This window comes from Panthera onca, chromosome B1 (genome assembly GCF_046562875.1).
Source record: "Panthera onca isolate mPanOnc1 chromosome B1, mPanOnc1 haplotype 2, whole genome shotgun sequence".
NCBI lineage: Eukaryota > Metazoa > Chordata > Mammalia > Carnivora > Felidae > Panthera > Panthera onca.
Genome location: NC_138342.1, coordinates 169,004,642 through 169,032,294, shown reverse-complemented (window position 1 = coordinate 169,032,294; position 27,653 = coordinate 169,004,642). Strand labels below are relative to the sequence as shown.

At 54.6% G+C, this 27,653-nt stretch overlaps 1 protein-coding gene across 4 annotated transcripts; it reads right to left on the bottom strand.

Annotated features, from left to right (window-relative positions):
• Window positions 1-398: 398 nt before the first annotated feature.
• Window positions 399-27,641, bottom strand: DMTN (dematin actin binding protein). 4 transcript variants are annotated; one of them, XM_060653342.2, is made up of 16 exons: window positions 21,513-21,633; window positions 11,033-11,238; window positions 10,674-10,748; window positions 10,149-10,304; window positions 9,187-9,231; window positions 8,757-8,856; window positions 8,341-8,397; window positions 7,958-8,110; window positions 7,323-7,447; window positions 6,601-6,706; window positions 2,807-2,871; window positions 2,590-2,638; window positions 2,396-2,403; window positions 2,152-2,217; window positions 1,798-1,878; window positions 399-1,633 (listed from the first exon to the last, which is right to left on the bottom strand). In XM_060653342.2, exons 2-16 carry the CDS (start codon window positions 11,048-11,050, stop codon window positions 1,520-1,522), a joined length of 1,218 nt encoding a protein of 405 aa, XP_060509325.2. In that variant the 5' UTR covers window positions 11,051-11,238; window positions 21,513-21,633; the 3' UTR covers window positions 399-1,519. The 4 variants fall into 4 exon arrangements, with proteins under 4 accessions (XP_060509325.2, XP_060509329.2, XP_060509326.1 ...); XM_060653346.3 differs by lacking the exons at window positions 399-1,633; window positions 1,798-1,878; window positions 2,152-2,217; window positions 21,513-21,633 and adding an exon at window positions 27,251-27,641 and having other exon boundaries at window positions 2,248-2,403; XM_060653343.3 differs by lacking the exons at window positions 399-1,633; window positions 1,798-1,878; window positions 2,152-2,217; window positions 21,513-21,633 and adding an exon at window positions 19,357-19,640 and having other exon boundaries at window positions 2,248-2,403.
• Between the last annotated feature and the right edge of the window lie 12 nt (window positions 27,642-27,653).

Sequence of the window (27,653 nt, the reverse complement as noted above, 5' to 3'; positions counted from 1 at the left end):
CACCATTGAACTCTGTGTGTTTGGCCTCCCCATTGAACGGTGAGTATCTTAGGCCCCAGAGGGTGCATTCACGTCAGGTGTTGATGAGCTTGACTGCCAAGGTGAGTATATAGGGCCTCAGCAGAGGACAGACAAGCTTTCCTCCCAGCTGGCTCCTATATCAGGCTCCACAGTGTGACTTTCTGCCCTTCCTCCACACCACCATCACACAGCCCAGAAGAGGAGGCAGACGGGACCCTGCTATGCTAGCTCCTGCTTTTGAGGGCAGTGTGTGTGCTGTCCCCACCTCTTCCGACCCTACGTACTCCCCATTTGAACCCTCACTCCTATGGATTTCCTCATCCTGGTGTCACCTCTCCCTCCTTCCCAGATCTGGTGACTCAGAAAGAACAAATAGATTTGGGGGCCCAGTGCAACCTTTTAATTCCAAGCAGAGTCCCCCTCCCACAGCATTATCACACACACACACAGTGGAAAGGGATGCCAGAGTCTGGGCAGGTACCAAACCCAGCCCCAGGCAAAAATATATATATAATTATATACACATATGTTTCTGTAGAGAAGAAAAGCTGGGAGTGTGATTAAAGTAGGGCAGAGAGTTAGGAGAGAAAGCAGCTGGGGAGGTGCCCCAATAAATTACATTCTTTAGACAGCGTGGTGGGGGATGCGTGGGAATGGACGGGACCTGCTAGCCAGGACACTCAGCCTGGCCTCTTGATCCCATCCAAGGAGCCTGAAGGCCTGGGTTCTGCCCGGGACCTGGGTGCTAGAAGTCTAGCGGACTTTGCCTGCAGGCTGACGGCGGGCTGAGGTTCTGCAACATCTCCACTCTAAGCCAAGGCTTCTGGGGAAGCCACAGGGCTGGAGCAAGAGGCTCTGAAGCTTAGGGGTCACAAGGAGAGGACAAGGTGAGCTGGAGGGCAGGGTGGCCTCCTTGTTAGAGGCTGAGTTCAAGCCTGCTCCTGCTAAGAGTCAGAGAAGCCAGAGGCCCAGGTGTAGGGGAAGCTGTCCAAGGTGAGGTGAGGAGGCGTGCTTGGGTGCACACAGCATCCTGGGGCTCTCCCTGCCTGCCTGGATGCTTCCCACCCTCACCTGCCTCCTAGCAGGTCCGAGGGTCCTACCCACCCATTTGGTCAAGGCAGCCAACATGCCTGACCACTAATGCTGCCTCGTTTCTCCTCACTCTCTTGTGGGGACCTTCATGTGGGGTTGGGGTGGGGAGAGGGTACAAACATTAACTCTGTGTGTGCTGGAGTCCAGACTGGGTTTGCCCTGTGCAGTGAGGACCAGGGATGAGGGAAGGAGGCCCCCCCTAGCTCATTATGGGGAAGCAAGTTCATGTCCTACAACCCCAGCACTACAGAGGTCTTGGTTCCTCCTCACCTGGGGAATGGAGCCAACCCTACCTCCGCCCCACCTCCCTGCTCCCCCAAGGGATGATGCTTTGGGGTCTAGTGACCCCAGCTCCAGAGCCCTGAAGCAGCAGGGGACAGGGTCAGTCAAGGAGTGGGAGGGGTGGTCAGAAGAGAGAGGCCTTTTTCTTGAGTTCATTCCTCTTCCACAGGGCCAGCTTGCTAAACTCTTCAGGAGACATGGAAAATACTCTTGAGAAGTCCTCCGCAGACAGATGCCTCTGTAGAGGGGACACGCAGAGGCAGCTTAGGAACAGGGGCGCAGGGTGGGGCTGGCCAAATGACTAAGGGAGCACTCAAAGAGGCCCCCGGTTCTCCCCATCAGGCAGGGGAAGGCACCCCATTAGTGGCACCTAAGCCCACCCCACACATTTCCTCCGCATACCTCAAGCCTCATCCGATCCACACCTGGAGGCAGTTTGGTTCTCCCCTTATTGGTCACCACCAGCATTTCGTAGGGATAGATCTGGGCAGGGAGGGGAAGGGGCAGTCTTAGGCTCATAGAGTTTCCTGTCAGTGTAACCCTTCAATTCCCTGGGCCCCTTATCAGCCTGTAGGGGCCCTCAGGGCTCATGCCATTTTTGCCAGCCATGTCCCCCAACTTCCCTGCTGCCCCTCCCATCATCGACCCCTTAGTGCATTCACTTCCCTGGCTTCTCCCCCCGGCTGGCTGGCCCACCCCCACTGTAGATAGTTCTGTCCCCGGCCCACCACCCCTGACTCTGCCCCTGCCCCTCACCTTCTGCTCCAGCACACAGGGCAGGGAGTTCCCCCGGTCCATCCTCCCCCTCTGGCCCTCTCCGTTCTGGGGAGACCAAAGCCGCAGTGAGCCAGAGTGGGGCAGGGAGACCTCCCCAGCCTTACCCTGGGCTTCTCGAGTCCTTACCAGGCCTCTGTGGCCCCACACCCCCCGCCCCCAATGCTGCCTGTCACTCATCCATGGCTTCTGCTGCTCCATGTGTTCCCCTCCAGGAGGCACTCACCTGCAGGCCTGTGGGAGAGAAGAGTCATTGTCTGGAGGTAGCTCAAAGGTCAGCAGGCCTCCAAGCCTGCCAGCTCAGCCTCCCCAGCCTCCAGTCACAGCCCAGCCCACATCACAGACACGGAGCTGCCCTGGGGCCTGCTGAGGCCCCTTTCTTTCCCTGCTCGCCTGGTATTGGATGGCCCTGCCTCTCACCTGGGCTTCCAGTCTCACTCCCAGAGGGGCTGAAGTCTGTGGACTGTAGCTAGAAAGGACATGAAGGGATCAGAAGGAAGCTGGAGGATTCCACACTGTTCCCCCTCACTTTAAGGGTCTCCTGTGCCCTCAGGATGCCCAAGTAGCTCAGTCCCTCAGAGGTGCCCAAAGACACACTCTTCCCTGGCAGGCGGTGATCTCTGGTCTGGGACCTTACCCGGCTCAGAGTGGTCCTGCCATAGGCGGGGAGAGAAGATGATTTTGATGTTCCTGCATGCAGGGCTGGAAGAGAGCAAGAGGGCCGGTCGGTGCCTTTGGACAGCCATTCCTGAGAGGGCTGCCTCCCTGGCCTCCCCTGCCAGAGGCAGGGCCGTGAAGGGCAGACCTGGGGGGCCCGGGGAGCCCCTGTTGGCTTTTGGCTCTTGCCCATTACCTTCAGCAAGCGGCACTGTGCTGGCAGCTCTGGGCTGTCTCTCTAAACAAACACACATCTGGACGAAATGCCCAAGTGTTAAAACTGATAGTTGGCCAGTGACAGTCAGATGATGAGGCTCACCGTCATAAGATGAAACTCTGGACTACAGAAATATATCTGAAATTTCATCAAAATGACGGATGGAATCATAATTTACAATTAGCAATGCTAGTAATCACATTTCAGATGTATGACATTATCATACAGAAACGATCATTTCCTCAGCTCCATCAGCTGCTAGACTGTGGCAGCAGTATACTAGCACAGAAGTCTGTATACACCATGTTTGCGGGGCGCCTGGCCACCTCAGTGGGTGGAGCATGCGACTCTCAACCTCAGGGTCATGAGTTCGAGCCCCATGCTGGGTGTAGAGATCACTTAAAAATATCTAGAGAGGGACTTCACGTGTGCAAGATCAGATATCACTTTGAACTTACACATTTCATAGGATCATTAGGCGTTCTATCTCTACATATTGTTGGTTTTCAGTAACAGGTTTTCCTAAAGAGAACTTTGTACCTAAGATTCTTAGTTTGCCCAGATCTCAAAACTCTTTCATGTCCAAATGCTAGAAATCATTGGCAATCTATGGCAATCATTTTGATTAACATTTTTTTAAAGTGTATGTATTTATTTATGTAAGTAATCTTTACACCCAATGTGGGGCTTGAACTCACAACCCCAGTATTAAGAGTCACATGCTCCTCTGACTGAGCCAGACATGTGCCCTGATAAACAATTTGTTTGAAGGTTCAGCCTTGACAGATTCAAAATTATAAGGAATTGTCTTCTTAAAACATTCTTTTAAGGGGCGCCTGGATGGCTCAGTGGGTTGAGCATCCGACTTCGGCTCAGGTCATGACCTCACAGTTTGTGAATTCAAGCTCCCATCAGGCTCTATGCTGACACCTCAGAGGCTGGAGCCTGCTTTGGACTCTGTGTCTCCCTCTCTCTGTCTCTCTCTATGCCCCTCCCCTGCTCACGCTCTGTGTCTCTGTCTCTCAAAAATAAAGAACCGTTAAAAAAATTTTTTTAAATACTTCTTACTTTTGTATAGGAAATTATCTGTTTCTACAATGATCATTCACTATTGAAGCATTTCATTTCTGTGATAAGTATACATTTATATTTCAAATGAATGATAGAATTTCAACCTACAAAGCATATCAGAAGATTTTCACTTGGAATTATTTTTAGAATGCTCATTTACGTTTGAAAGTGACCATTTCAACACTACCATCAAGTCAGAATGACATGCCTGTTCACAATTCTGAAACTGTTGAAGCTGATTAGCTATGACAGTAACGTAAGCAGTCAAGCAGTCATGTGATCAGTGGTCACATAGGAGTTCAGGGATGCCAAACATGATGGTGTGGTAGATATTTGGCCATTCAACTCTGCAAGGCCAAAATGGAAGTTAAAGAGCTAATTTTGACTGAATAGCAAATTCTGGTAGAACATGAAGATTGAATCCAACCTTTGGGACATCTCTCTATCTGCTTCTTTCTTCCCGCCTTCACTATTCTACATTCTCTAAAAAGGCCTTACTGTAACTCTTCCCAATCCTACTGAAATATCATCCTGGGGACCTTCAGTCACCCTGTGGATGTCCAAGCACATATGACCCTTACGGCTCCTTGAACCCCACCCCCTCTGTGGCCTTCAACTCAGCCCCATCAGGCAGCCCTTCCAAATGGCCACTCCCTAGGTCTTGTCCCCAACTGCTGCACATTTGAAGCCTGGGAATCCCACTTTGCAGCCACAGCACCTTTCTTGTTTGCGGCTTCCTTGCAGCCTCATTCCCAGCACATCTGTCCATCAGTCTCATGGGGACCTCCAGTGTCTTGATCCCCCTGCTCCCCGCTTCCCCTGGGACCTTTGACCCATGGCGGGGTATATAACCACTTTCACCACCACTCAGCAGTTCACCCAGCCCCTCATCCCTTGACACCTGCCTTATGAAACTCTAACCCTGGATCAGCCAGCTCCTCTTGCCTGCAGGCCACAGAGATAAGGCCCACACTGCGTGGATGATCATCACTACAGTCCGAAAGACTGGCAACAGTTCCCCTCCCCTGCAGCGTCTGGTCCTAACCTTTCCAATCTCACCCAGCCTCACCCTCTTTCCGCTCAGCAGACAACCTCAACTTCCCATGGGGCCTGCTCCCAGACCCGAGTCCCCAGCCCTCAGAGAAAGGGGCCTTTTAAGGCTCACCTCCCACATCCTGAGGCTGGGCCTCCTCCTGGGACCTCCAGCTGGACATTGCTGGGGGTCTTACCACTACATACAAGCTGAAGACTCAACTTGCCCTTCAAGCTTCCAACTCAGTAAGACCCGGCTTTCACCTACATGTACTTCAAGCCCAACATGTTCTAAACCAGTCCCTTCATCTTTCATCCAACCCCTTCCTCCCTCATCACATCAGTTCCAGGTATGTCCCCACCTAGCACCCAAGCCAAGACCCTGACTCGGCTCTCCTTTCCCACAGCCAGTCAACCACTTAGTCCAGTTGATTCCACCTCCTATATATTTCCCAAACCCACTGCCTCTCCTCTGAACCTATGTACAGTTTTAGTCCTTATCCAGACTATTGGGAAATGTGTAGAGTGTCTCCAAAGATGGCTTGCACATTTTCTTCCAGCCCATGAGCCTCTGTACCACTGCCTTCATCAGGCAGTGGAATGCCTCTCCCCTCCCTTGAGTCTAGGCTGTCCCATGAGCTGCTCTGACCAATAGGATGCAGAGGAGTGATGCGGGGTGGCTCCTGAGGCTAGGCTTTTAGAGGCCTCATTGCTGCAGCTTGGGCTTTCTGCTCTCCCTCCCTCTGCTGCAGCCGCCCTGCTCTAGGGAAGTCCAGGCTAAACTCCAGTGATTTAGAGGGCTTAGTACCCAAAGCCCAGGCCACCCCCCCCACCCGCCCCGTCTCTCTGGCTAATCCCTGCCACCCCAAGGCACACTCTAGGCTCTGTAACTGCAGGCTCCTGCAGGCCCTGTAAGGTGGCCAGGATGTTTCCTGTTCCTTGCCTTTGCTCGCACACTGTCCTGTGTCCACAATGCCCTTCTCCCCCACTCACTCTTTCTCTTCAAGACCTAGTTACCCTCCTCCCCGACCCTCCAGCCCCAGACCCAGTCACGATCCTCTCGAAGCACTCACTGTGTGCCTCTCATGTCACCACAACACCTCCCCAAACTGCACTGACCGTAATTCTCATGTCAGCTTCCCCATGGACCAGGAGCTACTGAAGGACAGGACTATATTTTCGACTCTTTATAATCCCCAATGTCTAGCATATGTTGAACACACAATAAGTGTTTGATAAGTTAAACAAAATTTGCTAATTCTGCTTTAGTCTTATTCCACAACTGGCATTCTTGCCCTAAGGAGAACACGAGTGCCTTGAGCCAGTGACATGATCTTTTGTCCCTTACACCGCAGGAGCACAGAGCTGGGCATATGATAAACAAACTCAGACTCCGATTCTGGCCTCAAGGTCTGGCCAGGTGATTCGGAGCCCCCCCACCCCGTGGCACTCACAGGTATGAAAGGGTGTCCGGTCAGGCAGAGAGCGAGTTTTCCTCCGGATAGGCAATGACTTTTCCATCTCTTCTTTCAAGATCATCTTTCCCAAGTTGGAAGTAACCTGGAGAAGGAGAAAGGAAGATGGGTCCAAGACTTCTACCCTCATTTCTCATCTCCAAAAGGTTCAGAGCTGGGTATCTGCAGGCAGGACTGGGGACTGGTTTCCGAGTGGCTCGGTGGTGCCCTGGAGCCTGTGGGGCCTGTCACTGTCTGATGCACTGCCACACTGGGTTTGGCCACCCTGGAGAGCAAGGAATCAGCGCAGCTCATCGTAACTGTATCCTAGTGGCTTCTGCATCCCAGAGCACAAGTCCGTGCCACCGTCAGTGACCTTTCCAGGACCCCCAACACCCTTTCTCCTGCTCTGGAGACCAGTGGCCTGCTCTCTCCTTGCTCCTCTTCCTGTGAACTTAGCCTACTGAAGCCTAGCACTGTGAGGGGGCACCCTTTTCTTTCCTTTTGACCCTAAATTAACTAGTGTTTCCCAAAAGCAGCACGAGGTCCTGGTGTCCATTCAGTAGCAGCAAGCTGAAGTCCTGGGAAGAAGGGGGGGTCCTCGTGTTCCTACAAGGATGTTCTTCAGGCATGACACCATTCAGAACAGAACAGCTAGTGAACCAGAACTTTTGTCCCCAAGAAGATATAGGCAGGGTGTCTGGGGGGTAGTGAGATGCTACCTTACTGAGTTCCTCTCTCTGACGCTCCCTGAGAGCCTTCATCTCTTCCCCAGAGTCGTCATCTTCCTCCTCTTCCTCTTCCTCTGCGCCCCTCCTCGATGCCTTCCGCTTCCTCCATTCTGTCTCTGGGGAACACAGGCAAAAGTAGGCTCATCAATCAGCCATTCGCTCAACAAGCATTTGTCAGGTGCTGGCTTTGTGTGTGGCAACTGGGCTGCACCTTGAAGAGAACACTACAAATTATTTTGTAAAAAAATAAAATAAAGGTAACGTTTTCTAGCCTTGTGGTAAAGCTGAGTAGGCAATGCACACTCACATGACTTAAATTTACAGGGGACTAAGCCCTTGTCTTGCTCCTCTTTCTCTTTCCCAGAGCTCCTGTCACAGAGCTTGGGAGGCAGACTTCTGGTAAATGTCTGCTGAGTGGCCAAATGAAAGGAAAGTGAATGAAAGACTAACAAGCAGGGCCACACACACCAAGAGCCATTGGACCACAGGGAAGGGCGATGAGCTGAGAGGGCCATGAAGGACGTGGGGTGGGCGTGGGGAGAGGGTGGGTTCATGGAGCTTCAACAGCGGCTCTCAGGAGGCAGTATCCCAGGCCTCCCTTTCCCCTCTCCAACACAGTGTCCTACCCACGACGGCCAGCGACGGGGGGCATGGCCAATAGTCGGTTTCAATCTTGGCTGGCTGGTTGGGGTCAGGCGGCTGGGCTGCAGGGAACTTGGAGGACTCGATGATGAGGTCCTCGATGAGGTGCTTGCTCTGAGGGCTCCCTCCCATGGACTCTGCAGGTGAAGGTCAGGGTCAGCCCATACCCCCTGCCAGGCCACCTCGGCCTAGCCCAGCCCCTAACTCCCTCTCCTGTCCCCTTTCACACCTGTGAGACCATGGGTGTAAACACAACACACAGCAAAGAATACAGAGCAGAGGTTATATGCTGTTATGAACAGCTATTCTCCCACGGTCCCCTAGCCGGTGGCGCAAAGCAGCCCAGGTCAGTGAGGGGAACCCTCACCTCTCTGCTTGTAGATAGGTGGCTTCTTGTAGATGTTGGAATCTGGGCGGGTTGTCTCTGTGGACAGGGAGCAAGAGCAGATGAGAAGGAGGATATGCTGATGGTCGGTGAGACCAGGCCAATGAGGAGGCACAAATGGAATGGAAGAAGGCAGGAAATTCATGGGCTCCTGCCAAGAGCCAAGACAGAACTGGAGTTCCTACAGCTGTCCCTCAGGGGATTGGGACTTTTCCCACTTTTCTAGTTGGGTGGGAGGGAAGGCACCATCCGCCTGTGGTCCTGCCATCAGGGGTTCCAGCCAATTCCATAGTGAGCATATACCCCAGAGAGTGGGGACGGACAGTAAAAAGCTTGGGTTCCTGCAGGAAAAAGAGGTCCCAGGGAAAGGGTGCAGCCACAATGACAGTAAAGCTTACCAGGATGGTGGAAATGGGGTAGGCTGGTCCGTGGGGTCCCAGTGGCTCTTGGGGCTGAAACCTGAGAGATGGTTCCAGGGGACCGGCTCTCTGCCCACACCTGCAGAACAGAAGTGTGGTTCACTGAAGCTCCCAGGTCTCCCACCCTACCCTCTCCAACCCAGAGAGACACTGCTTCACCTGACTCCACCATCTCTGTCCCCCCCACCCTAACGGCCCACAAGCCCCCAACCCCAGGGCAGAGGAAGGGTATCCAAGGACTCGACCTACTGATGATGTCTGACCCAGGGAGAAAGGGTTAAATGAGGTCCTGGGTCAGACAGACAGATGGACACAGAGCTGGTCAGCAACAGGATGAGGTCATCCCATGGGCTCTGCATATGTGTGGGGGAGGGGAGCCGGGCAAGTGTCAGGTGTGGGGCAGACTCACCTCTGGGGATGGTGGGGGGGATGTGGATTTGGGTGACAGTGAGCGCTGCGGATGGAGAGGAGGCTGGTCAGAGCCACAAGGGTAGGGGTAAATCCTCATCCCTAGAGCCCCGGAAGGGCCACTTCATCCCCCGCCCAACTCTGCACCCTTGCCTGGCCAATTTCTGAGCCACCTCTTCTCTCTCAGTCCTTGCCAGTTCCCAGAACTGGCCCTCCATCCTTCTTCATCCTAGTGCTCTCCTGGGCAGAGCCCTCTCTTTCTCTGGATGTACGAAGAAGCCATGGATCTTGGAGCAGTGTGCTTGTGCTCTGAGGGCCAATTGAAGGTGGCTCTGACCCTGTCCTCAGAGCCTAGCGCCCAGGGGAAGGGACAAGACCCACAAGCAGCCAGGATGGGGTCTGGGCTCCCAGCAGGGTAGCCCCCAGCCTGCCCCCAGCCCACAGTTCAGTCATGACACTACCCCTTTCTGGAACGCGGCTTACGAAGTAGCTGCCACAAGTTCTCTCTCATACTTAAATAGCTGGTGAGGTGGGAGGGCAGATGTATTGCCTCGATTTACAGGAGGGGAAACTGAAACCATACTTTCACACAGGTCACTCAGCTAGGAATTCCAGCCTTCTCGTCCAGTGCTCCTGAGGGCTTTTGGCAAATTTGCTTTTTCTGTCCACTCACGCCCTTTTCCTCCATGACCCCCCCCCACCACCGGCTCTGTGAGGCTGCCATTCAAACATGGCCTCCCCACTCTCTGCATGGAGGTTATCCTCCAGCCTCCGGCCTGTCTCTGCCTGCTCTCCACAAACACTGGGTTGACCATTGGTTGATTTCTGCCCACAGTTCCTTTTCTTGTTTTGGATTCTGGCCACCAGGAAAGGAAGCGTCAGAGGGATTCCACCTCCTACCCAGTGTGGCTGGGGGAACCCTTTCCCCCAAGTCCTGTCCAAGAGGAGCCTCCCACCCCTCACCTCCCGGCTTCTGGGAAGCTCCACATGTTCCAGGAGAGAATAGGTAAAGTGGGGCTCGTAGATCATGAGGTCAGGCCGCTCGATGTCCAGGATGGCCTTGTCCTTGGGGATGGCAGCCAAGTCCTTGTAGCCCAGCACCTGATTGTCCATCTTGGCCTGAAGGGAAATGGTGTGAATGGAACAGATGTGCCAAAAGCCTCACCTAGAATACTGGCCTTAGGAAGAAAATGGGCAGCCAGCTGAGATGTCAACTCTTAAAAGTTAATAATTCTATTATTTTAATTTTAAGAGTTTAGAGAGTCACCTTACAAAACGATAATCCTTCGCCTAGCATTTTGGGTACAATGAGGCAGGACCAGACCAGAGAAGGGGGGTGTGGAGAACCTTCTCTGCATTTCTGGGTTCTCTCTGCCCACCAGCCCTGGCAGGACCATCGTCAGGGAGGCTCTGGGTGAAGTGGCCCAGCAGTGTCCCCACCCCATCCCTGTCCCAGCTTGGGGGTGCTGGTGGCCGAGAAGTACTCACCACGATGCTGGAGGGAGAGCCAGGAACACTGGAGCCTCGGGAGGAGCTGACGCTCCCAGGGGAGGTAAGTGGTTGCTGGGGAGAGTGAAAGGCGGGCGGGTGGGAATGAGCGTGCGTGCCAGGGCCGGGTGCGGGCTGGCTCTCCTCCGGGCGGAGGGAGGGAAGGAGGGTGGGGCTGGGGCAGGGGAGGGCTTCCCTAGGCCTCTGGGGCCCCGAGGTGCGGCTCTGCAGGCAACCAGCAGGTGGCACCGTCGACTCCCGACCTGACCCTCGGCGGGGAAGCCTGGCCCCACCCGGTGCCCAGGCCGCGCACTGCCGGGACGTGGAGGGGGGCGGGGAGGGGGGCAGCTTCCGCGCACCTTCTGCAGCCGTTCCATGCAGCAGGGAGCTGGCCGGTCCGGTCACCCGCAGAGCCCCGTGCGCGAGGGTTGACGACAGGGCGTCAGGCTCTGCCCGGCTCCTGGGCGCTGCGCGCTCGGGGCCACGAGAGCAGAAAGTGCGTTCCACCGGGCTGTGGCGTCCTCATCCCTCAGTGACTCTCCCGGCTGGTGACCGAGTGCCGGGCCTGGGAGGGAAGAACGTGCCAGGGAGGGCGGTGGGGCCCCGGATCTCTGGGAGCTCTGGAGAGCAGGGCGGAAGGGAGCCAGCGCCCTTCAGGGTTCAGGCTTTCCATTCGCTCAGCCCCGGGTAAGCAAGCGAGCGCGCGTGTGGACGGCAAAGCGGGAAAAGCGGAGGGACTGCACTTGTTTTTGAGCCATTGTTCTCTGGCCGGAAAGGAAATGACTGCAGGGGTCACCCGTTCCGGTGCAGCCTCACATTCCGGCTCTGTCACACCTGCCCTGCCCTGGGGCTGCAGTCCGGTTTCAAGCCCTGGTTCTCACTCCTCTCGGCCAAGGCCGTGGCCTCTCTCCCTGGCTCTGTGCTGGCGCCTGTCCTTCTCCCTACTCAATCCATTGTCCATTGTGCCCCCTGTGTCTCAAATCCCAGGCAGGTTTAACACTGAGGGACCTACTGAACCTATCAGGTGAACAGACTGGGTGGAGATGCAGTGAAACTGACTTGGCATGAAGTGGCCCTGTCATGGGCTGGGGGAGGCCTCCTGGAAAAAGGGAGGGGAGTGTGGAGGGACACCACATTCGGTGTCCCTGTCCCTGTCCAGCAGGCAGTCTCACTTGCAGGCATTTGATAGAGTCCCCTTTGGGGTCGAGGCCACATCCCAGCTCTGCACAGCCTTCTGCCTGTGCTGAGGCTGTCCTCTGAATTGCTACTTCTCTACAAGGCAGGGCCCCTAGCTTCAGCAGGAAGGCATCCCAGCTGGCACTGCTGCCTCTTTGTTCCTGGGGAGTTGGGTCTTGTCTGCTGCAGTAGATTATGAGTTCCCTGGGGCCACAGTCCATGTCTTCCCCTTCATCCCTGATTCCCTTAGCAATCTTCCCATCCCCCCACTGCCTGTACTAGACACATAATAACCACTCAGTGAATGCCTGGCTGACTTTCCAGCCATGGTGGCCATGGGCCTTAGAGTGCAGAGAGTTGATGGCTACAGAAGGTACAGGGAAGAGGCAGCATGAACTCTGGACCAGAGTACCTGGGGGTGAGTAGACTCTGCTACTCAGCAGCTGTGTGACCTTGGGCAAGTTACTTACTCTCTCTGTACTTACATTTCTCATCTGTAAAATGGAAGACAGTCATAGTACATAGACATAGTCTATGTCATGGGGTGGCTCTGTGTATTAGATAAGTTATAAAATGTGAAATGCTTAAAACATAAATTCTACTATGTGGAGTATTAACTATTATTATTTCTATTTCCCCAAGGGCTAATGAACTTTTGTGTCTTTTCTGTAGCTGTTCTTTACCACAGGGGGTAATGAAAGACTGAGGTCATTGGTGCTCCCAATCTTATCACCTGTTACTTTGTATCAGGCCATTCTTCTGCTCACCCTCTTTCCCCCACCAAAACCACCTGCTTGCTGCAAAAGCAGCCCTCACTCCCATGTCCCTGCTTTTGCGCATGCCCTTTCCACTATTCTCTGTCCCCTTCCATGTCTCCCAGAACCCACTAGTCCTTCAGGGGCCATCCTAAGTTCTGTTCCTCTGGGAGGCCTCCCCTACTATTCTAGGCCTTCTTATAACGCTTCTCAGAATTCCAGTGGGACTGAAAAAGAAACCTGAATAACTTTGCCCTTGATTATATGTTGCCTAATGCCAGAAAATGTTTTTTCACTAACCAGAATGAGTGCTAACTTCTGGAGGACAAAACAATAACAATAGATATCATTTTTTGAATGGTCATGTTAGGTACTTTGATAAGCACTTTTTTTTTTTTAAGATTTTATTTTTAAGTAATCTCTATGCCCAGTGTGCGGCTTGAACCTACAACCCTGAGATCAAGAGTCGAGTCGCATGCTCCACCAACTGAGCCAGCCAGGTGCCTCTGATAAGGACTTTAAAAGAATGATTTTGTTTCATCCCCCCTCAACAACAAAGGTAGACCCATTTTACAGATGAGAAAACTGAGGCTCAGGTTAAAAAGTTGTCCAGAGTCGTGAGCTGAAAATGACTGTGTCTTCAGCATTGGCATGATTCAAAGTGCCTGCCTAGTGCCATGTCAGGTGCATTGTGGGGATAGACTAAAATCTGCCACATTTCTCAAGTCTTTTTGAAATTCTAGAGTCAAGGCTTGTCTAAGACAGGACTCTGGCCATCAGAGTCACACTAGGTATTTGGTTCCCATGGAAAGACTCCATTCCAGAGCTTTATCCTTCTCTTGCCTTCTTAGCTCTCACTTTGTAATGCTTTTAACTAGGCGTCTGAGGATCAGAGTAAACTCTAATACGTATTCAAGAGCTGTTAGTTCTTTTTCACTCCTCTCTGATCTTTACTGTGTTAGCAGCCGTTGTCAAACTAACTATATACTTGGCTTAGCCTTAGAGCCAAACACTCATTCATCCATGTATCTACCCATCCTTCCATCCATCCATCCATCCATCCATCCACCCACCTATCCATCCACCCACCTACCCAGTCATATATTGCTTTATCCATTCATCAAATACTTCCTGAGTACCTAATTCTTCAGTAACCACAGACAACACTCAGTGATAAGCCTTATGGAGAACAGAAAGATGAGTCAGGGGAGCCAAGCTGCCCCTCCAGAAATGAGGCATGTATGTAGATAACTTGCGCGCAAAGCAGAAAATTACATGTGCTAGATAAGATAATATAAGGAGCCATGAGAAGTCACAGGAGGAGGGATCACTCCTGCTGGGGTGTTGAGAAAGGAATAATAAAAAAGATCCCTTAGAGGAGGTATTCGAGGTAGGCCTTGAATGCCCAGTTTGAGTTCATGTAAAAACCGAAGAAATGGATTCTTGAGAGATAAAGCAGCATGAGCAAAAGTAGAGATACGGGGAGCAGCACTGGGTCTGGCTAGGGAACAGCATATATGGCTAAATTATAGAGCTCATAAGGTTGAAATATGTTTGATGCAGGAGGTCAGGGGTCAGATTATGGAGGCCTCCAACCCAGACTAGGGGATTCAGACTGTATTTTGTGGGCAAGAGGAGCCATAGAATGCTTAGAAACTTTTTTCAAATAAAGAAGTGACAGACCCAAGCAGTGCTTTGAATGTGGCTTCAGCCTGGAAGACGAACTGGACAGGAAGGGGCAGTGTGGACAGAGACCAGCCTGGAAGCTACGGCAGCAGTCAGGCAGGGGCTTGTGAGGGCCTTGACTTGGGTATGTGGCCCATGATGGAAAGGAGGCAAAAGGGAGAGATCCTAGAGGCACAGTGTGCAAAACAGACTTGATCTGGAGAACCCCTGGGGGAGGGGGAGGTGGCTGCCCTCAGAGACAGAAGGGGAAGCATGGAGTTCACTTTTTGAGGTCGAGGTGGGTGCAGTCGATGAGCCCATGGGAACATCCAGGAGGAACAGGAGGTTGAGGGAGGGGCAGGCTGGAAATAGAGATTTGGAAGCCATCTGACTACAGACAGTACTTTGCACATGAGGTTGTCAAAGGAGAAAAGAAGTTTAAAACCAGCATCCTGGGAAATACCAAGGGGACCAGAATAGTCACAGATGGCATGAAAGGGAGAGGTGAAACGGAATGGCCAGCTCCTTGGGGGCATGGAGTGTATCTAGTGCACAGTAAGAGTGCAATAAATATGGAGAAAAATGGTGGGCAAGTGGGGCTGAGAAAAGAAGGTCATGGAGCCAAGAGTCCCTGGCCCAGAGAAGGCGGGAAGTGTTGCAGGGAGTGAAGGCTCTCTGGTTTGGTGGCCTGTGAGAGCATTTCCAGAGGAGTAGTGAGGCTCCCTTGTCAGGGCTGGCCTAGATAGCACACAGGCAAGAAGAGTGTGACAGAGGGTGGTAGAGGGTTGGAGAGTGGCTCTGGAGGAGGCCAGATTGGCTGAAGGTGTTTAAAGAAAGGGAAGACCTGAACACGCTTGTAGGCATTGAAGAGGGAAGAGGGATCCCAGCAGGGGAGAGGCATGTGGTTCAGGCCCAAGTGGAGGGCTGGATTTGGAAAGAAAACTCTAGGCTTCCCTGGAAGGAGAGGAAAGGGAAAGTTGGGTATCCACAACACAGAGGCATGTAGCCTGGGCCAGTCCCATTGGGAGGCCATTATTTTCCCAGGAAAAGTGACAGATAAGGCCATACACAGATCTGACAGGTTGGTGAGCAGAAGCAAAAGGCAGTAGAAAAGGTCTGGTGGGGAGTGTGGATGGCTGAGCTGCCAGGGAGAACTGAGGGTTTCCATGTGTTCTGAGCCTCAGGCTGAGCCTGGTGGTAGCCCTGGCACCTTCCCCTCAAGCACCTGTGTGTGTGTGTGTGTGTGTGTGTGTGTGTGTGTGTGTGTGGCAGGGAGGTACAGGATGAGGCAATGACTGTGTATCAGAGTGGTAACTGCCCAGGCAAGAAGTGAGGGGAAGGGTACCAGACCAGCCACGTCACTGCAGTGCACAATCGCCCTGAACCCACACTCACATGTGCACAAACACTGGCCTTCAGGCATAGCCACTCAGAAACAGGATTCAAAATAATGATGTGTCTGCTCTGTTGCCCAGGCCTTTCCAGAGCTGTCCACAACCCTGTGGCAGTCCCCTGTGCTGGGTCTCATCCCCTTAGCCTCAGAGTCTCCTCTCCCTTACTCTGAGCCACATTCCTTTGAGCCTGCTTGGCAGTGCCCAGTGTGTTAGGAAACACGCTGACAAACTGATCTCTTACTCTTCCAGGGCACTACATTTTAATTTAGGGCTAGCCTTAAGAAGTGAAGTTCTTTCTGGTGAAATTTTAAGGAAAAATGCTTTGGGGTGGAGTTTCTCTCTCCCTCTCTCTCTCTCTCTCTCTCTCTCTCAGGAGAGAGAGTGAGGGAGAGGGCGAGAGGGAGGAAAGGAGGGATTTCTTGGCTTCTCTCAAATCACATTATGCAGGCAATTGCTTACTCCACCCACAAGAGGCCCCCTCCCCCAAAGCGAATTTCCTCCCAAGTCAACACCCACTCTCCCCTCCTCCAGTCCTGACCCTCTCTCCCGACCGCACACACCCCTTGTGTCTGCACATGCACATGCACATGCACCCCCTCGGTCCCAGAAACTTCCTATGAACCAGACCAAAAGGGCAGGCTGCAGCAGGAAGGGAGGGCAGGATGGAAGGACAGGGAAAGAAAGAAAGGCGGTGGAGGCAGGCAAGCCCAGGTGGTGGAGAGGACTTCCCAGCTGCTCACTCCCATCACACACTGGGGCTCCTCATCCCTCCTTCTCCACCCCACCCTCCCCCAGCCCCGAAGCATTGCCTTATCTGAGCCACCAGCCCAGCCCCACCTCACATTGCCCACCTGCGCATCTCCATGGCAACTAGAACCTCTCAGCTTTGGGCTGGGGGTGATAAGACCTCTGCACCCATCCCAGCCGGCTCCTCCTCCAAATAGGACTAGCCTGGCTGTGCCTCCCTGGACTTGTAGAAATGAAGGCTCAGCGGGCAGAACCACAGCTGGGGACCTCCAGTCCAGCCTCTGCTCATATCCTAAGCCAACCCCCGCTGGCTCTGTGCCAGTCGCTGTGCCGTGGACTTTCATAACATCCTCTTTACCCTCCACACCAGCCTTCCCCACTTAGAGATGAGGAAACTGTGGCTGAGAGGCTGACTTGCCAAAGCCACACAAATAAAAGGCAAGCTGGAATTGCTACCCAGGCCTGTGTCAGGCTAAAGCCAATGGACAGTCTTCTCAGTGGGTCTCTGAAGATCCTACTTCAATCTGAACTTGGGCCTTGGGGCTAACCTTATGTAGTGCTAACCCTACATGGTGGAGCCACCCAGATTCCTGCCCGCTGGCCTGACTTGTGGACAAGGAACAGGGAGACTGGGGGACTGGGGCTTTGTGCCCCTGGGCAGGGTCAAGCCAGCCTGGGTGTGGGTGGTGCAGAGAGTAAGCAATTTATGAAACGAGGCAAATGAGCTGTCCAAGTGGGCTGGGGTCAGTGTGGGCAGGAACTTTGCCCCTCTCCCTTTTCCCCAGTTTCACTCACAGTGTGACTGCCTGCCTTGCCCCTTCCCTGCTCCTTCTCCACTCTCTGCTTTCCATTCCCTTTTTCTTCTCTTTCTTCATCTTTCCTCCCTTGGCTCTGTTTCCCTTTCACACTGTCCTGCTCCCAGCCCCACCCCCACAGTTACTGTGGCAACAATTCAGTGCCAGAAATAAAGGAAGGAGCCAGCTAGGTCACTGGTTCCCAAAACAGCATCCCATCCTGGGGTGGAGAGGGGAAGAGTGGGCAGAAGCAGACCAGCAGTAGCCAGGGAGGCCTGAGGGGGTACGTGTGGGTGGGTGGGTGTGGGTGGTTGTGTGCACGCGTGCGCAGGGGGCACCCATGCTTGCTCCAAAAGGACGTGCAAGAAGGCCAGGAGAGGGCTCCCAGCTCTGGGCCAGCAATTCATGGAGCATCCATCAGGCCTATGCCTGCCCTTCTTCCCTTCTCTTCTCATCCCCATTTTTTAAGGCCTGTTCAATATGCTAGGACTAGGGTTGGTGTTCCTCTAATACCAACATTATATATATATCACCCTCTCACACTCTGCTGAAGCATCAGGCAGGGCAGGTGGGCCCAGAATCTGGGCCCCAGCCTGAGAACCCACCTGCTCAAGGCCCTGCCCCATCTTTGGTCCTGATGACAGCAGGACTGGGCCCAGGCAGCCCCTTCCACTCCCCCCACTTCACACAAATATGCATCTTTTCATTCAGTTTCTCCTAGACTTCTCTTGTGTTGATGTATCCTTTCTCTATACCTTCCTTCTGAAGAGGCCCCTCTTTCTGTGTGCCCCCCAACTCCTCAGGCTTACTTGGTCCTCAGCATGCTTCTGCTCTGGTCTCTACTTATAGCTGGTTCTGTTGGTGCATTGTGGTACCACTGGTACAAAGTAGATTGATAGAGCTGCGGGGAGATGCAAGGATCTTGAGTCCCAAGTTCAGCTTTCTGAATTCTGAGGGTATCCTTACTCTGATGTTTACACACACACACACACACACACACACACACACACACAGAGGCTCCAAAAGAGGAATTCCTATAGACCTGCATCCCCAGGTGAACTGCCTGACTCAGGTGTTGAACATAAGGAGAGGCCAGCAGCACTGAGGCAAGACACATGTGGACATAGCACTTTGCCCACACAGGCAAGAGCCCACACTGAAACACAGTTGCAGAACCCATGCACCCTGCTTGCAAGATCACGCCCCCACTCTCCCAGCAAGGCCCCCACACAGTGACACACAGTGCTACTGACACCCACTCCCACCCACCCACTGATCCTCTCTTGGCACCCTTTCTCCATGCTCACAACCACTCGCATCACGTGCTGACACCCCCTCCCTGAGCTGTGCACATGTATGCCCCCCATTTACCCACTCCCTGGTGGCTTCCCTGCTCCCCATTCCCAAAGCATGACTGCCTTCCTTCTCCTACACCTGCCCCTGCTCCCCTGACTCTCAAACCCTGGCAACACAGTCCCCTGGGAGGGAAACACTAGGTGCATCTGCCCAGGGAGGGGGCTTGGCCTGCTAGGCTGGCAAGGGGTTGCCTCTGGATCCTCACAGGCCTGAATGTCTGCTCAGCCCCCAGCCTCTTCAAGCACTTCAGCAGTGGCCAGGAGTGAGCAGGGGTCAGGCCTGCAGCCACGCCCTACCACCCAACATCATTCTGCATTTGGTTCTCACCCCAGCCTGGCCAGCTGAGGGCTAGAAAGGGGCTCACCAGGTACCTCCTCCCAAGGAACACACCCCTCACCAACAGCATTCAGGTGTCTGTGTGTAGTGCTTCCCCCTCAAAACCTGCAGCACATTGGGAGCGAGGGGGCAACCCCTACCACTCCCCGTTATTCAGCAAAGAAAGAACAGCTCCCCTGCCCACCCCAGTGCCCCCCCAATTCCATCACTTGCACTTCTGCCCAGCACAGCTAGGTGAAGGGGGCACTGGGGTGACAGCATGAACCCTCAGCCCTCTTCCTCAAATCAGGCTTGATGAGATCAAACCCAGCTAGTCCCAGGGTTTCTCCCCCTGAACAGCGGCCATAGCTGACCCCTCCTAAGGGGATCCCTGCCACCACCCAGAGCCTCACTCCCAGACAGGGGTTGTGGCCCAAAGTGCCCAGAGAGGGGAAGAGAGACGGGAGACCCTGCCACCTACCTCTTCCCAGACAGTGTCGCCCAGATGCTCTGAGGCCCCAAGACTGGGCTGGGCAGGCACAGGCCCAGATCCCAGCGCTGTCGCTTTTTCTCCAGAGCCAAGGTAATAGGCGTCTCTTCCAGGAACCCAGCCGTGCTTTCCCAGAGCACAAATAGCAGGAAAAACCCGGCTTGGGGTAGGTGGGCGGGTGGGGGGAGCTGGCACAGGAGGGGACCTACCCTCTGAGCCCCCACCCCCTCGTCCCCACCCTGCTTCTCCACAGGCTTGCGCTTGGAGCCTGCGTCTGGCGGTCTGGCGGTCTGGCGGGCGGGCCTCTGGCTCCCCCACTGCACCCTCCCCACCTCCAGCTGATAGCGTGTGGCCGGCCTGAGGGTGTGTGTTTGTATGTGTCTGCGCTTCCACCTAGCTCAAAGCTGCAGTTCAATCCGTTTCAAACAAGAGGAGCATTAACCCGGCATCATGACGAAGCAGAATCGGAAGCAGACTCGCGAGCTGTTGGCCTTTTTCCCTTTCCCACACCCCCAACCCTGCAACATTCCATGCTCACACACTTTCATACACACACACACAGACACACACACAGCCCCTCAAGCCTCCTCATAAACAGAATTTGAGTTGGGGTGGGGGCAGAGGGGGCTCTACTGATAACTGAGAGATGACAATACCTTTTTCTCCCAGCACCTGTATCTCCTTCCTACTCCTTGCCTAAGAGCAGCAACGGAGACCTCTGGGGTCCTGCCTCCCTGGGGTGCTAAAGGGCATAGATTCTCAGCGGTAAGGAGAGGGTAAAGATGCCGGAATTGGTCACTCAAGGAAGGCTTAACCCCCTCCTGGTGAGGGACGAATGGGAAGATCTGAAAAACCAGGTCCTCAGCACAAGAGACTGGGTTGGCCCTTAGATTACCAGAATCCCCTGGCAACTGTGAGAAGGACCCCATCTCTCACTGGGGCAGCTTCATCGAAAGGGAATTTCCGGCCAGGTGATGCCCAGGTCCCAGCACAGAACTACAGGATGTGCCCTCCCTGTCTGGGAAAACCTTCACAAGTCCAGGACCCTGTCATTGGCCTGTTGGTTCTCTGTGGGCACAGAGCAGAGCGTGGTTCATCTTTGACCCCTGGGAGGCAGGGGAGGGAACTCAGCCGGCTGGCCCTGGCCGTGGCCCCAGCAGTCTCTCCACCTCACAGCAGACTTGCCTACCTAGGCAGCCCTTGCTGTTGCCCTGGTAACCACTGCCCACAGCCGGTCAGCTGATGGTATGAGCTGTCCTTCGGGAAATCTAGAATCTGGGGAGGGGGCTCTGGGGTATCTGAATGGAAAATCACAGGGGGAGGGTCTTGAGGGGGACAGGTGAGAGTGTGCTCCAGACCTCTTGCTCAAGGAAAAGAGGACAGGAGCGGACAGGTAGGGACAGTAAGGGAGGGATGTCTGGGTTAGTGAAAGATAGAGAAGAATGAATTTCAAAGGATGGGCTCCAGAAAGAATGGAGAAATGAAGAAGGCAGGCAGCTGAGTGACTGAGGATGGGTAGAAGGAATTCAGGCTTAGCTGCTGGGGAGTGGCTAGGGAGAGGGCCCTGTGGAAAGGAATGAGAAAGCCTGGGGGTGAGAAAAGAAACATCTAACCATGAAAAAAAAGGTCAGGACATGATGCAGGAGGGGGTGTACCTTTGATGTGGCAGGAGGGGCTACAGCCTCGGAGGAGGGGGAATCAGGCCTTTCTGGGTAAACTGCCAACCTCAGACAGCCTCTCTGCTTCCCTCCCTTCAAGCCCACCCTTAAGTGCCCTGGCCCTGCTGCCAACCCTCCAGGAGACCAAGCACCAGGTGCTTTTCCACCTCAGCCCTTTAGGGCCCCTGATTTTTCCCACTACCACGGTTCCTGTCCTGCTCCCACTTGCCCCCCACCAGACAACGCCACCCCAGGAGATTTGTCTTCCGGTGCAAGGGTGACCAGAGGTAGGGCTGGAATGAGCTGGTGTGGGGAAGGACAGCTGTGGACAGGGGCCTGGAATGAGGTAGCTCATGAGAAATGGGTAGGAGTCTCTGTGGCCTGGGAGGAAGGGAGCATTCTCGTCTGTGAAACAAGGCCCTTCTCGGATAGAGTGGGGGAATCCAGGGGAAAGGGCAAGGGGAGGGGGAAGGGAGGGCTCTCCGGTACCTTCAGGGGCCTGGGGCGTGGGGCAGGAGCACGGCAGCTTCCTCGGTGACATACACCTCCATCCCTCGGCGCATCTCCTCTCCGCCTCCCGTTGCCAAGACAACCTGCCGGCTCAGCCGCGGCGGCAGCAGGGAGGGGGGAGGAGGCGGCTGTGACTCCTACTGCCTCTTCAGTGATGGAGGGAGGCGGCCTGAGGTCTGCCTCGGTGTTGAGGTGGGGGTGGGGTAGCTGCAGGGGCCAGGGCTCCCACTGAGTCTCCCCTCCCCATTTCCATAAGGCTCTGGGGTTGGCTCCCAGTATGGCCTCAGGACAGCTCTAATTCAGGGCCATATAGCAGGCCGAACTTGCAAAGGGAGGCAGCACTGGGCAGCATCCTCCATTCCAGAAAGCTTGGTGTGCAGCTGGGAAACAGTGATAGGAACAGGGAGGGATGACCTATGTTAAAGGGTCAGAGGGTGGCTTCCAGCAGGAAGGCTGGGGTGAACACAGGGCTTCGGGCCCAGAAGTCTGCCCCGCATCTGACCTCGGCTATCTCTGAGCATCTCCTCCTCTCATTCCCCTTGACCAAGAGGAGAATCAGAGTCTTCCAATCCTGCAAGGCCCATTCTCACTGCCCCCGACTCTACAGGAATGTCCTTCCACAGGGTGGGAGAGCCACCTTGGGCAGGAACAGTCTGCCACCAGCCAGCCCTGGAACCAAGGGGACTGCAGAGTTAGGGCTCCCTCTGTCGACCTGAGGCGTGGTAGCTGTCAAGGTCATTCCTTACTGAGAGGGATCCTGGTGTGTGTGTGTGTGTGTGTGTGTGTGTGTGTGTGTGTGTGTGTGTGTTGGGGCTCACAGGGAGGGCACAGCCAGGCCAGGAGACCCTTCTGTTGCTTGCCTCTGCTGCACCTCCACTTCCTCTATTGCCCTACAGTGAGGCTTGCTCTGTCACCAGTGGCTTCCTCCTGGGAAGGCCCTAGACTCCTCAAGACCAGTAGACCACTCCCCCTCCCAGTGCTTGCCTCTCTCCCCTTCAGGCTGGGATAAGAGGGGAGGCAAAATCTTTCCCCTAGAGTCAGGCAACACTGAACACCAGTGCCTACTGTCCAGGCCCCAGGGTAGGCTTCCTGGGTACCACTTGGCCATACCCAGCTACTAAGGGGACTAGCATACCTTTAAGTTCAGGAGTGCCTTGAGGCCTTGAGGATGGCCCCTTTCGTCCACAACAAGGGCTGGGGCTCCTGCCCCTCTCAGGCAGGCAGTCCCAGGCCCCAGTCAACTAGATCTTGGCTCCTTTCTGCAGCAAGATCACTGGTGCCAGATGTCCCGACTGGACTTCGGCCCTGCCACCAGCCCCCTCACCAAGGCCTGTGCAACAGGCTTCTCTGTACTCTCTCTGTCTCACTCCATTGCCCCTTGCCCCGCCCCATGCACCAGCCTGCTGGGGCTGGGAGGACCAGGGACTCTCCCCCTGTGCTATCTAAACATTAACTCCTGGAGAGGCTAATGAGGGCACCTGGGCACCTAAGGAGAAGGGCAAGGTGATGAAGAACTGGGCCAAAGGAATAAAGGGAAAGATGAGGGCCTAGAAATGACATTTTCTCCAAAGAGTTTAGAAGTCACACACACACCCCACCCCTATGCACTGGACCCTCTGTCTCAGGGACCCCAGAGCCTTAGTTCACAGCATGCTGCCACCAGACCAGTCTCTCTCCCAACCTCCAACCCCACAATTGCATGGTCACTCTCCTTCTCAAAGCCTCTGCCACACAAAACTCTCTATCATGTAACCCAATCATTTCCTGCCACTTCTCCAGGCAAACTTGCAATTTTATCCAAACCCAGGGACTGCTCACCTTCCCCTGAACACTCCTCACATTTTCCTATCTCAAAACCTTTTTTCTTTTCTTTTTAATGTTTATTCATTTATTTATTTTGAGAGGGGAGGGGCAGAGAGAGAGGGAGAGAAAGAGAATTCCAAGCAGACTTTGGGCTGCCAGTGCAGAGCCTGACTCAGGGCCCGAATTCTGGAACCGAACCGTGTGATCATGACTTGAGCTGAAATCAAGAGTCCAACGCTTAACCACTTAACCGACTAAGCCACCCCAGGAGCCCCTCAAAACCTTTTTTCTCATGCTGTTTTCCCTCTTAAAATTTTCCCTTACATATCTTCTCTGCTAACTGAAATCCTGCTCATTCTTAAAGACCATGCAAACTCCAGCCTTTCCCAGTGTCCCAGCCCCACGTACTCTCCCACCCTGGAGAACCCTTCCTGCTTGGCCACAAGCAGAGAACATCCCACTCAGGTGATGAAGACCGGCAAGAACCTAGACTGTAATGCTCACTAGCTGCAACTGTAGATGAGTTAATATCTCTGAGTCTAAGCTTGTGCACACATTATATGGGAATACCCCCTGAATAAGGGGTTACATGTAAGCACATCTCCAGAGTTCTGTGCACATTAGTGTCCTTATTTCCAATAGCTCCTGTTTCCTTTTTCCCTCTTTTGGGATGTACCAAATGCCACTTTGCTATCTTAGGTATAAGAGAGATTTCCAAAAGTTCCAAAATTTCCAAAAGTGGGTTTATCCCCCCACCTATATTTCAAGTGTCTTGAGATCTTGACCGGGGATGACATAATATCTTGTCCATATTTTTGGTCAGTTGAAGGGCTAGCACAGTGCTTGTACATTGTAGGGGATAAATAAGTATTTGGATAACTGCTTAGGACCCCTCCCCACCCACGTCCACCTAAGGATGGAGGGTGGAGGCAGGATTCTGGTTCTCATTCTGCCTCCATCTTGAGGGACTGCAGGGCTCAGAGCCAATGACTTCTTTCTGGACCTTCAGTCGATTTAATTCCCTCAACAAATACTTATTCTGTGTAACATACTGCACTGGGTACTATGAGGGAGGCAAAGACCTACTACTTCTACATCTGAGACACTTGCTTTGTAGCACAACCATTACACAAGCACAAATAAGTACAGTTCCAGAAAACTGTGATATAGGCCATAAGGGAAGGGCAAGTCGGCAGTCAGAGACACTTGTGGCACCAGAGACTGCCACTAGCCCCAGAGGGGAGGAAAGTCTATGGAGCAGAGGAGACAGCAGCGTGCAAGCATTCTGGAGAAAGGTGTGCTGGGCAGTGGGAACCTCAGGAACAGAGCCAGGCACAGGGTGCTGGTTGGCTATTAAACCAGAGCTCCTGGAACTCCCCAGAGGGGACTTGTAGGGACAGGGCGGGGAAGGGAGGCTGAGCAGGATTGTACAGGAGTTTTGAAAACCATGCTAAGGAGTCTGCTAGTGATCAGGTAACACTGGCAGAGCTGTGGTTTAGGGTTGGGTAGGGCCAGGGAACAAACTGTGTGATGTCCTGGAGGAGGTGGGGGTGTCAGGAGGCAGAGACATGACTTGGAAAGCTGCTGTAGTAACTGAGACAGACCCCAGCGAGGCCTGGCAGTGGTGCAGTTCCCAAATGTGGGAGAGAAAGCAATGGTGTGCAAGGTGGTGACAGCTGACATGTTGCATTGCTAGGAGAGACTCAGCAGGAAGAACAAGGAGAGAAGAGAAAGGCAGAAATCTTAGGGAATGTTTCTCTAAAGAGGAGCCAGGAAGAGTAGGGTTCCAGTGAGAGAATGAAGAAGGAGGAAAGAGCTTCAAAAAGGTGTGTGGGGGGGGGGAGGTCCTTCAAAGAGTCCAGGGATATGAGGCTGAGGACAGCCAGGGCTGAAGCCAAGGAGGTCACTGGCCACTGAAAGTATGAGGGACAGGGCTCAACAGAGTGATTTAAATAGTAGCCTGCTTGTGAGGACTAGAAAGTGAGTGGATGTCCCCCTGTGCTCCATCTGGCTGTTGGAGGACAGCACAGAGGAGGGGAGATCAATATGCAGGCTATTCTTAGCTGGAGGTCTTGGTAATCCTAACCAACACAGGATCTGAGGCACCTGCCGCCTGCCTCCCTCCACTTTGTCACATCCTCCCCGAGATGGATGTGCTCATCTTGCCCTAAGTCTTCCCCCACACTGCCCACCCCCACCCACACACTTGCTTAGAACCTTCCGGCACACAGAAGCAGCCAGGGGTAGTCTGTGGTCCTCTGGGAAGTCTTCTCCCCCAACCCCCCTTTCCACATGTTAAATCCCTTGAGACCCCATTATCAGATCTATTCCTTTGGCTTCTTCCTTTTAGCATCTTTGAACTCACCCCCAGACCAGATGAAATCAGCTGGAATAGATTTCACTAGATATGACAAGGCCCCCTAGGTATGGAGCCTGGACTTGGCAGAGGCACTAAAAGGTGTGGGGAGAAGGTTCAGAGAGCCAAACCAGAGACCCAAGACTTGCCAGGCTTGGTGCTTGGGGAAGGGCAAGACACTCAGGGATGGCACAGGCCTCCAGAGCTGCCTTCCTCCCTCACTCCTCCCTGTCTCAGGCCCTCCCCACCAGGTCTCACCTCAAAAAGCAAGAAAGGAAACAGTGAGGGCTTTCTGGAGCCGGCCCCCAGAGGCCGTCTGTGCTGGGGAGGTCAAAGAGAGGGAGGGAGGGGCCGGAGAAAGGCAGAGAAGAAAGCAGAGGCAAGACAAAGGGCCCAGTCCACCTTTGAAGCTGTCTCTAACCCGAGCCAGGGAGGGTGGGGTGGGTCTGAGAGCCGGGCTGGGGGGAGGCAGTCTAGAGTTTTAAAGAATGTCTCAAATTCCTGCGGAAATCAGAGGGATTGTAAGAGCTCCCCCTCCCCAACACACCTCCTTCTCAGCCCCCTGCCCCTGCCCCCCAAGTCCAGACCTCCACACCTGGGGGCCCCAACCCTTTGTCCTCAGGTAATTGCTGGGCGTTGCCTCTGTGTTTAAAATCCCATTGAACTCGCCAGTTATCAGCTGTGCCTCCAGACCACCCTCCCTACACCGCCCCCCTCCCAGAAAACGACCCCCAACACGTCTCCCGCAGTCTTCACCAGGATTAAGGCTCTTTGTGATTAGAAGGGGGGAGAGAAAAAAGCAACCTGGTGCAAAGCAATTATGACAAGCTGGAGGGAGAATGTCTGTCCTGGGGCCTGAGAGACCTCCCTCTTGGCTGTTGCCTTCTAAATTGCCCAGAGCTGGGGGCGTCAGACCTCTCTAGTCCTCACCAAAGGAGAGGCGGGGTGGACCCCTGGCCCCCACCGCCTTGGACGGCTGCTTCACTCACCTCCCATTATGACTAAACCAGGCTCCTCCCCAATTGCCCATTCGGACCTTATTTTTGGGCCATTCTTGGGAGAAGTGGGGAGAAGGGATGTCTCTCATCCTTTTCCCTCTCTCTCCGTAATATTTCCCTCCAACAATTTCCCAGAAAGAAGAGGAAGGAGAAACTGAGGCTGGGGGGGGGGGGTCCATCAACGGAAGAGCGGGCTTGCGCTGGGAGACGTGCTGGAAGGGCCTCCCCCTCAACAAGATTACACGCCGGCGAAAAGGAGGAAAGAGGCGTGTTTTATGGCTCTTAGTTCCACTCCCCTAAAGCACACCTGGAGGCGTCTGGGAAAGCCCACCCGAGAAGCTCCGGCTGGGGGTGGGAGCGCCCTCCCCCCTCCCTCCCGCCGCGGCCACCCCTCCCCCCGGGGCCGCGCGGCCCAGCCCGCCGCCTCTAATTGCATCTTCCCCTCAGGTGTGGCCCCCGCCTCCGCCCCCCGCAGGGGCCTGGGGAACAAGGGGACGCATTCTCGCCCTCTCTCCCCCTTCCGCTCGGCTGAGCCCTCCTCCCCCTTCCCCCCTCCTCACCGGAAAAAAGCAATCTGGCTACCGGCGAAGAGGCTGCAGAGTCCGCGGGCCGCCCGGGCGCCGCGCCTGCCCGCTCCTCCGCGGGCGCTCGGGCCTGCTGCCCCGGCCCCGGCCGCTCGCCGGCCCCAGGGTTGGGTTTGGTTCGCCCCAACAGGTAGCACGGGACACGCAGTGCCAGCCAGGAAACCGGAGCCCGCGCGGAGGGAGGGGCGCGCCCGCCGGTCCCGGGGCCTGCGCCCGCCCCGGGCCGCCGGCCTCGCGTGGGGCGGAGGTGCGGGGCCTTCCTGGGCCACCCACACCCCGCTTTCCCTCCAGGCGGCACTGCCCGCCGCCCCCCACGCGCGCGCGCGCGCGCGCTCCCCCTCCACCTGCTGGGCCACGCCCGGGCCGGGGCACTTGGCTT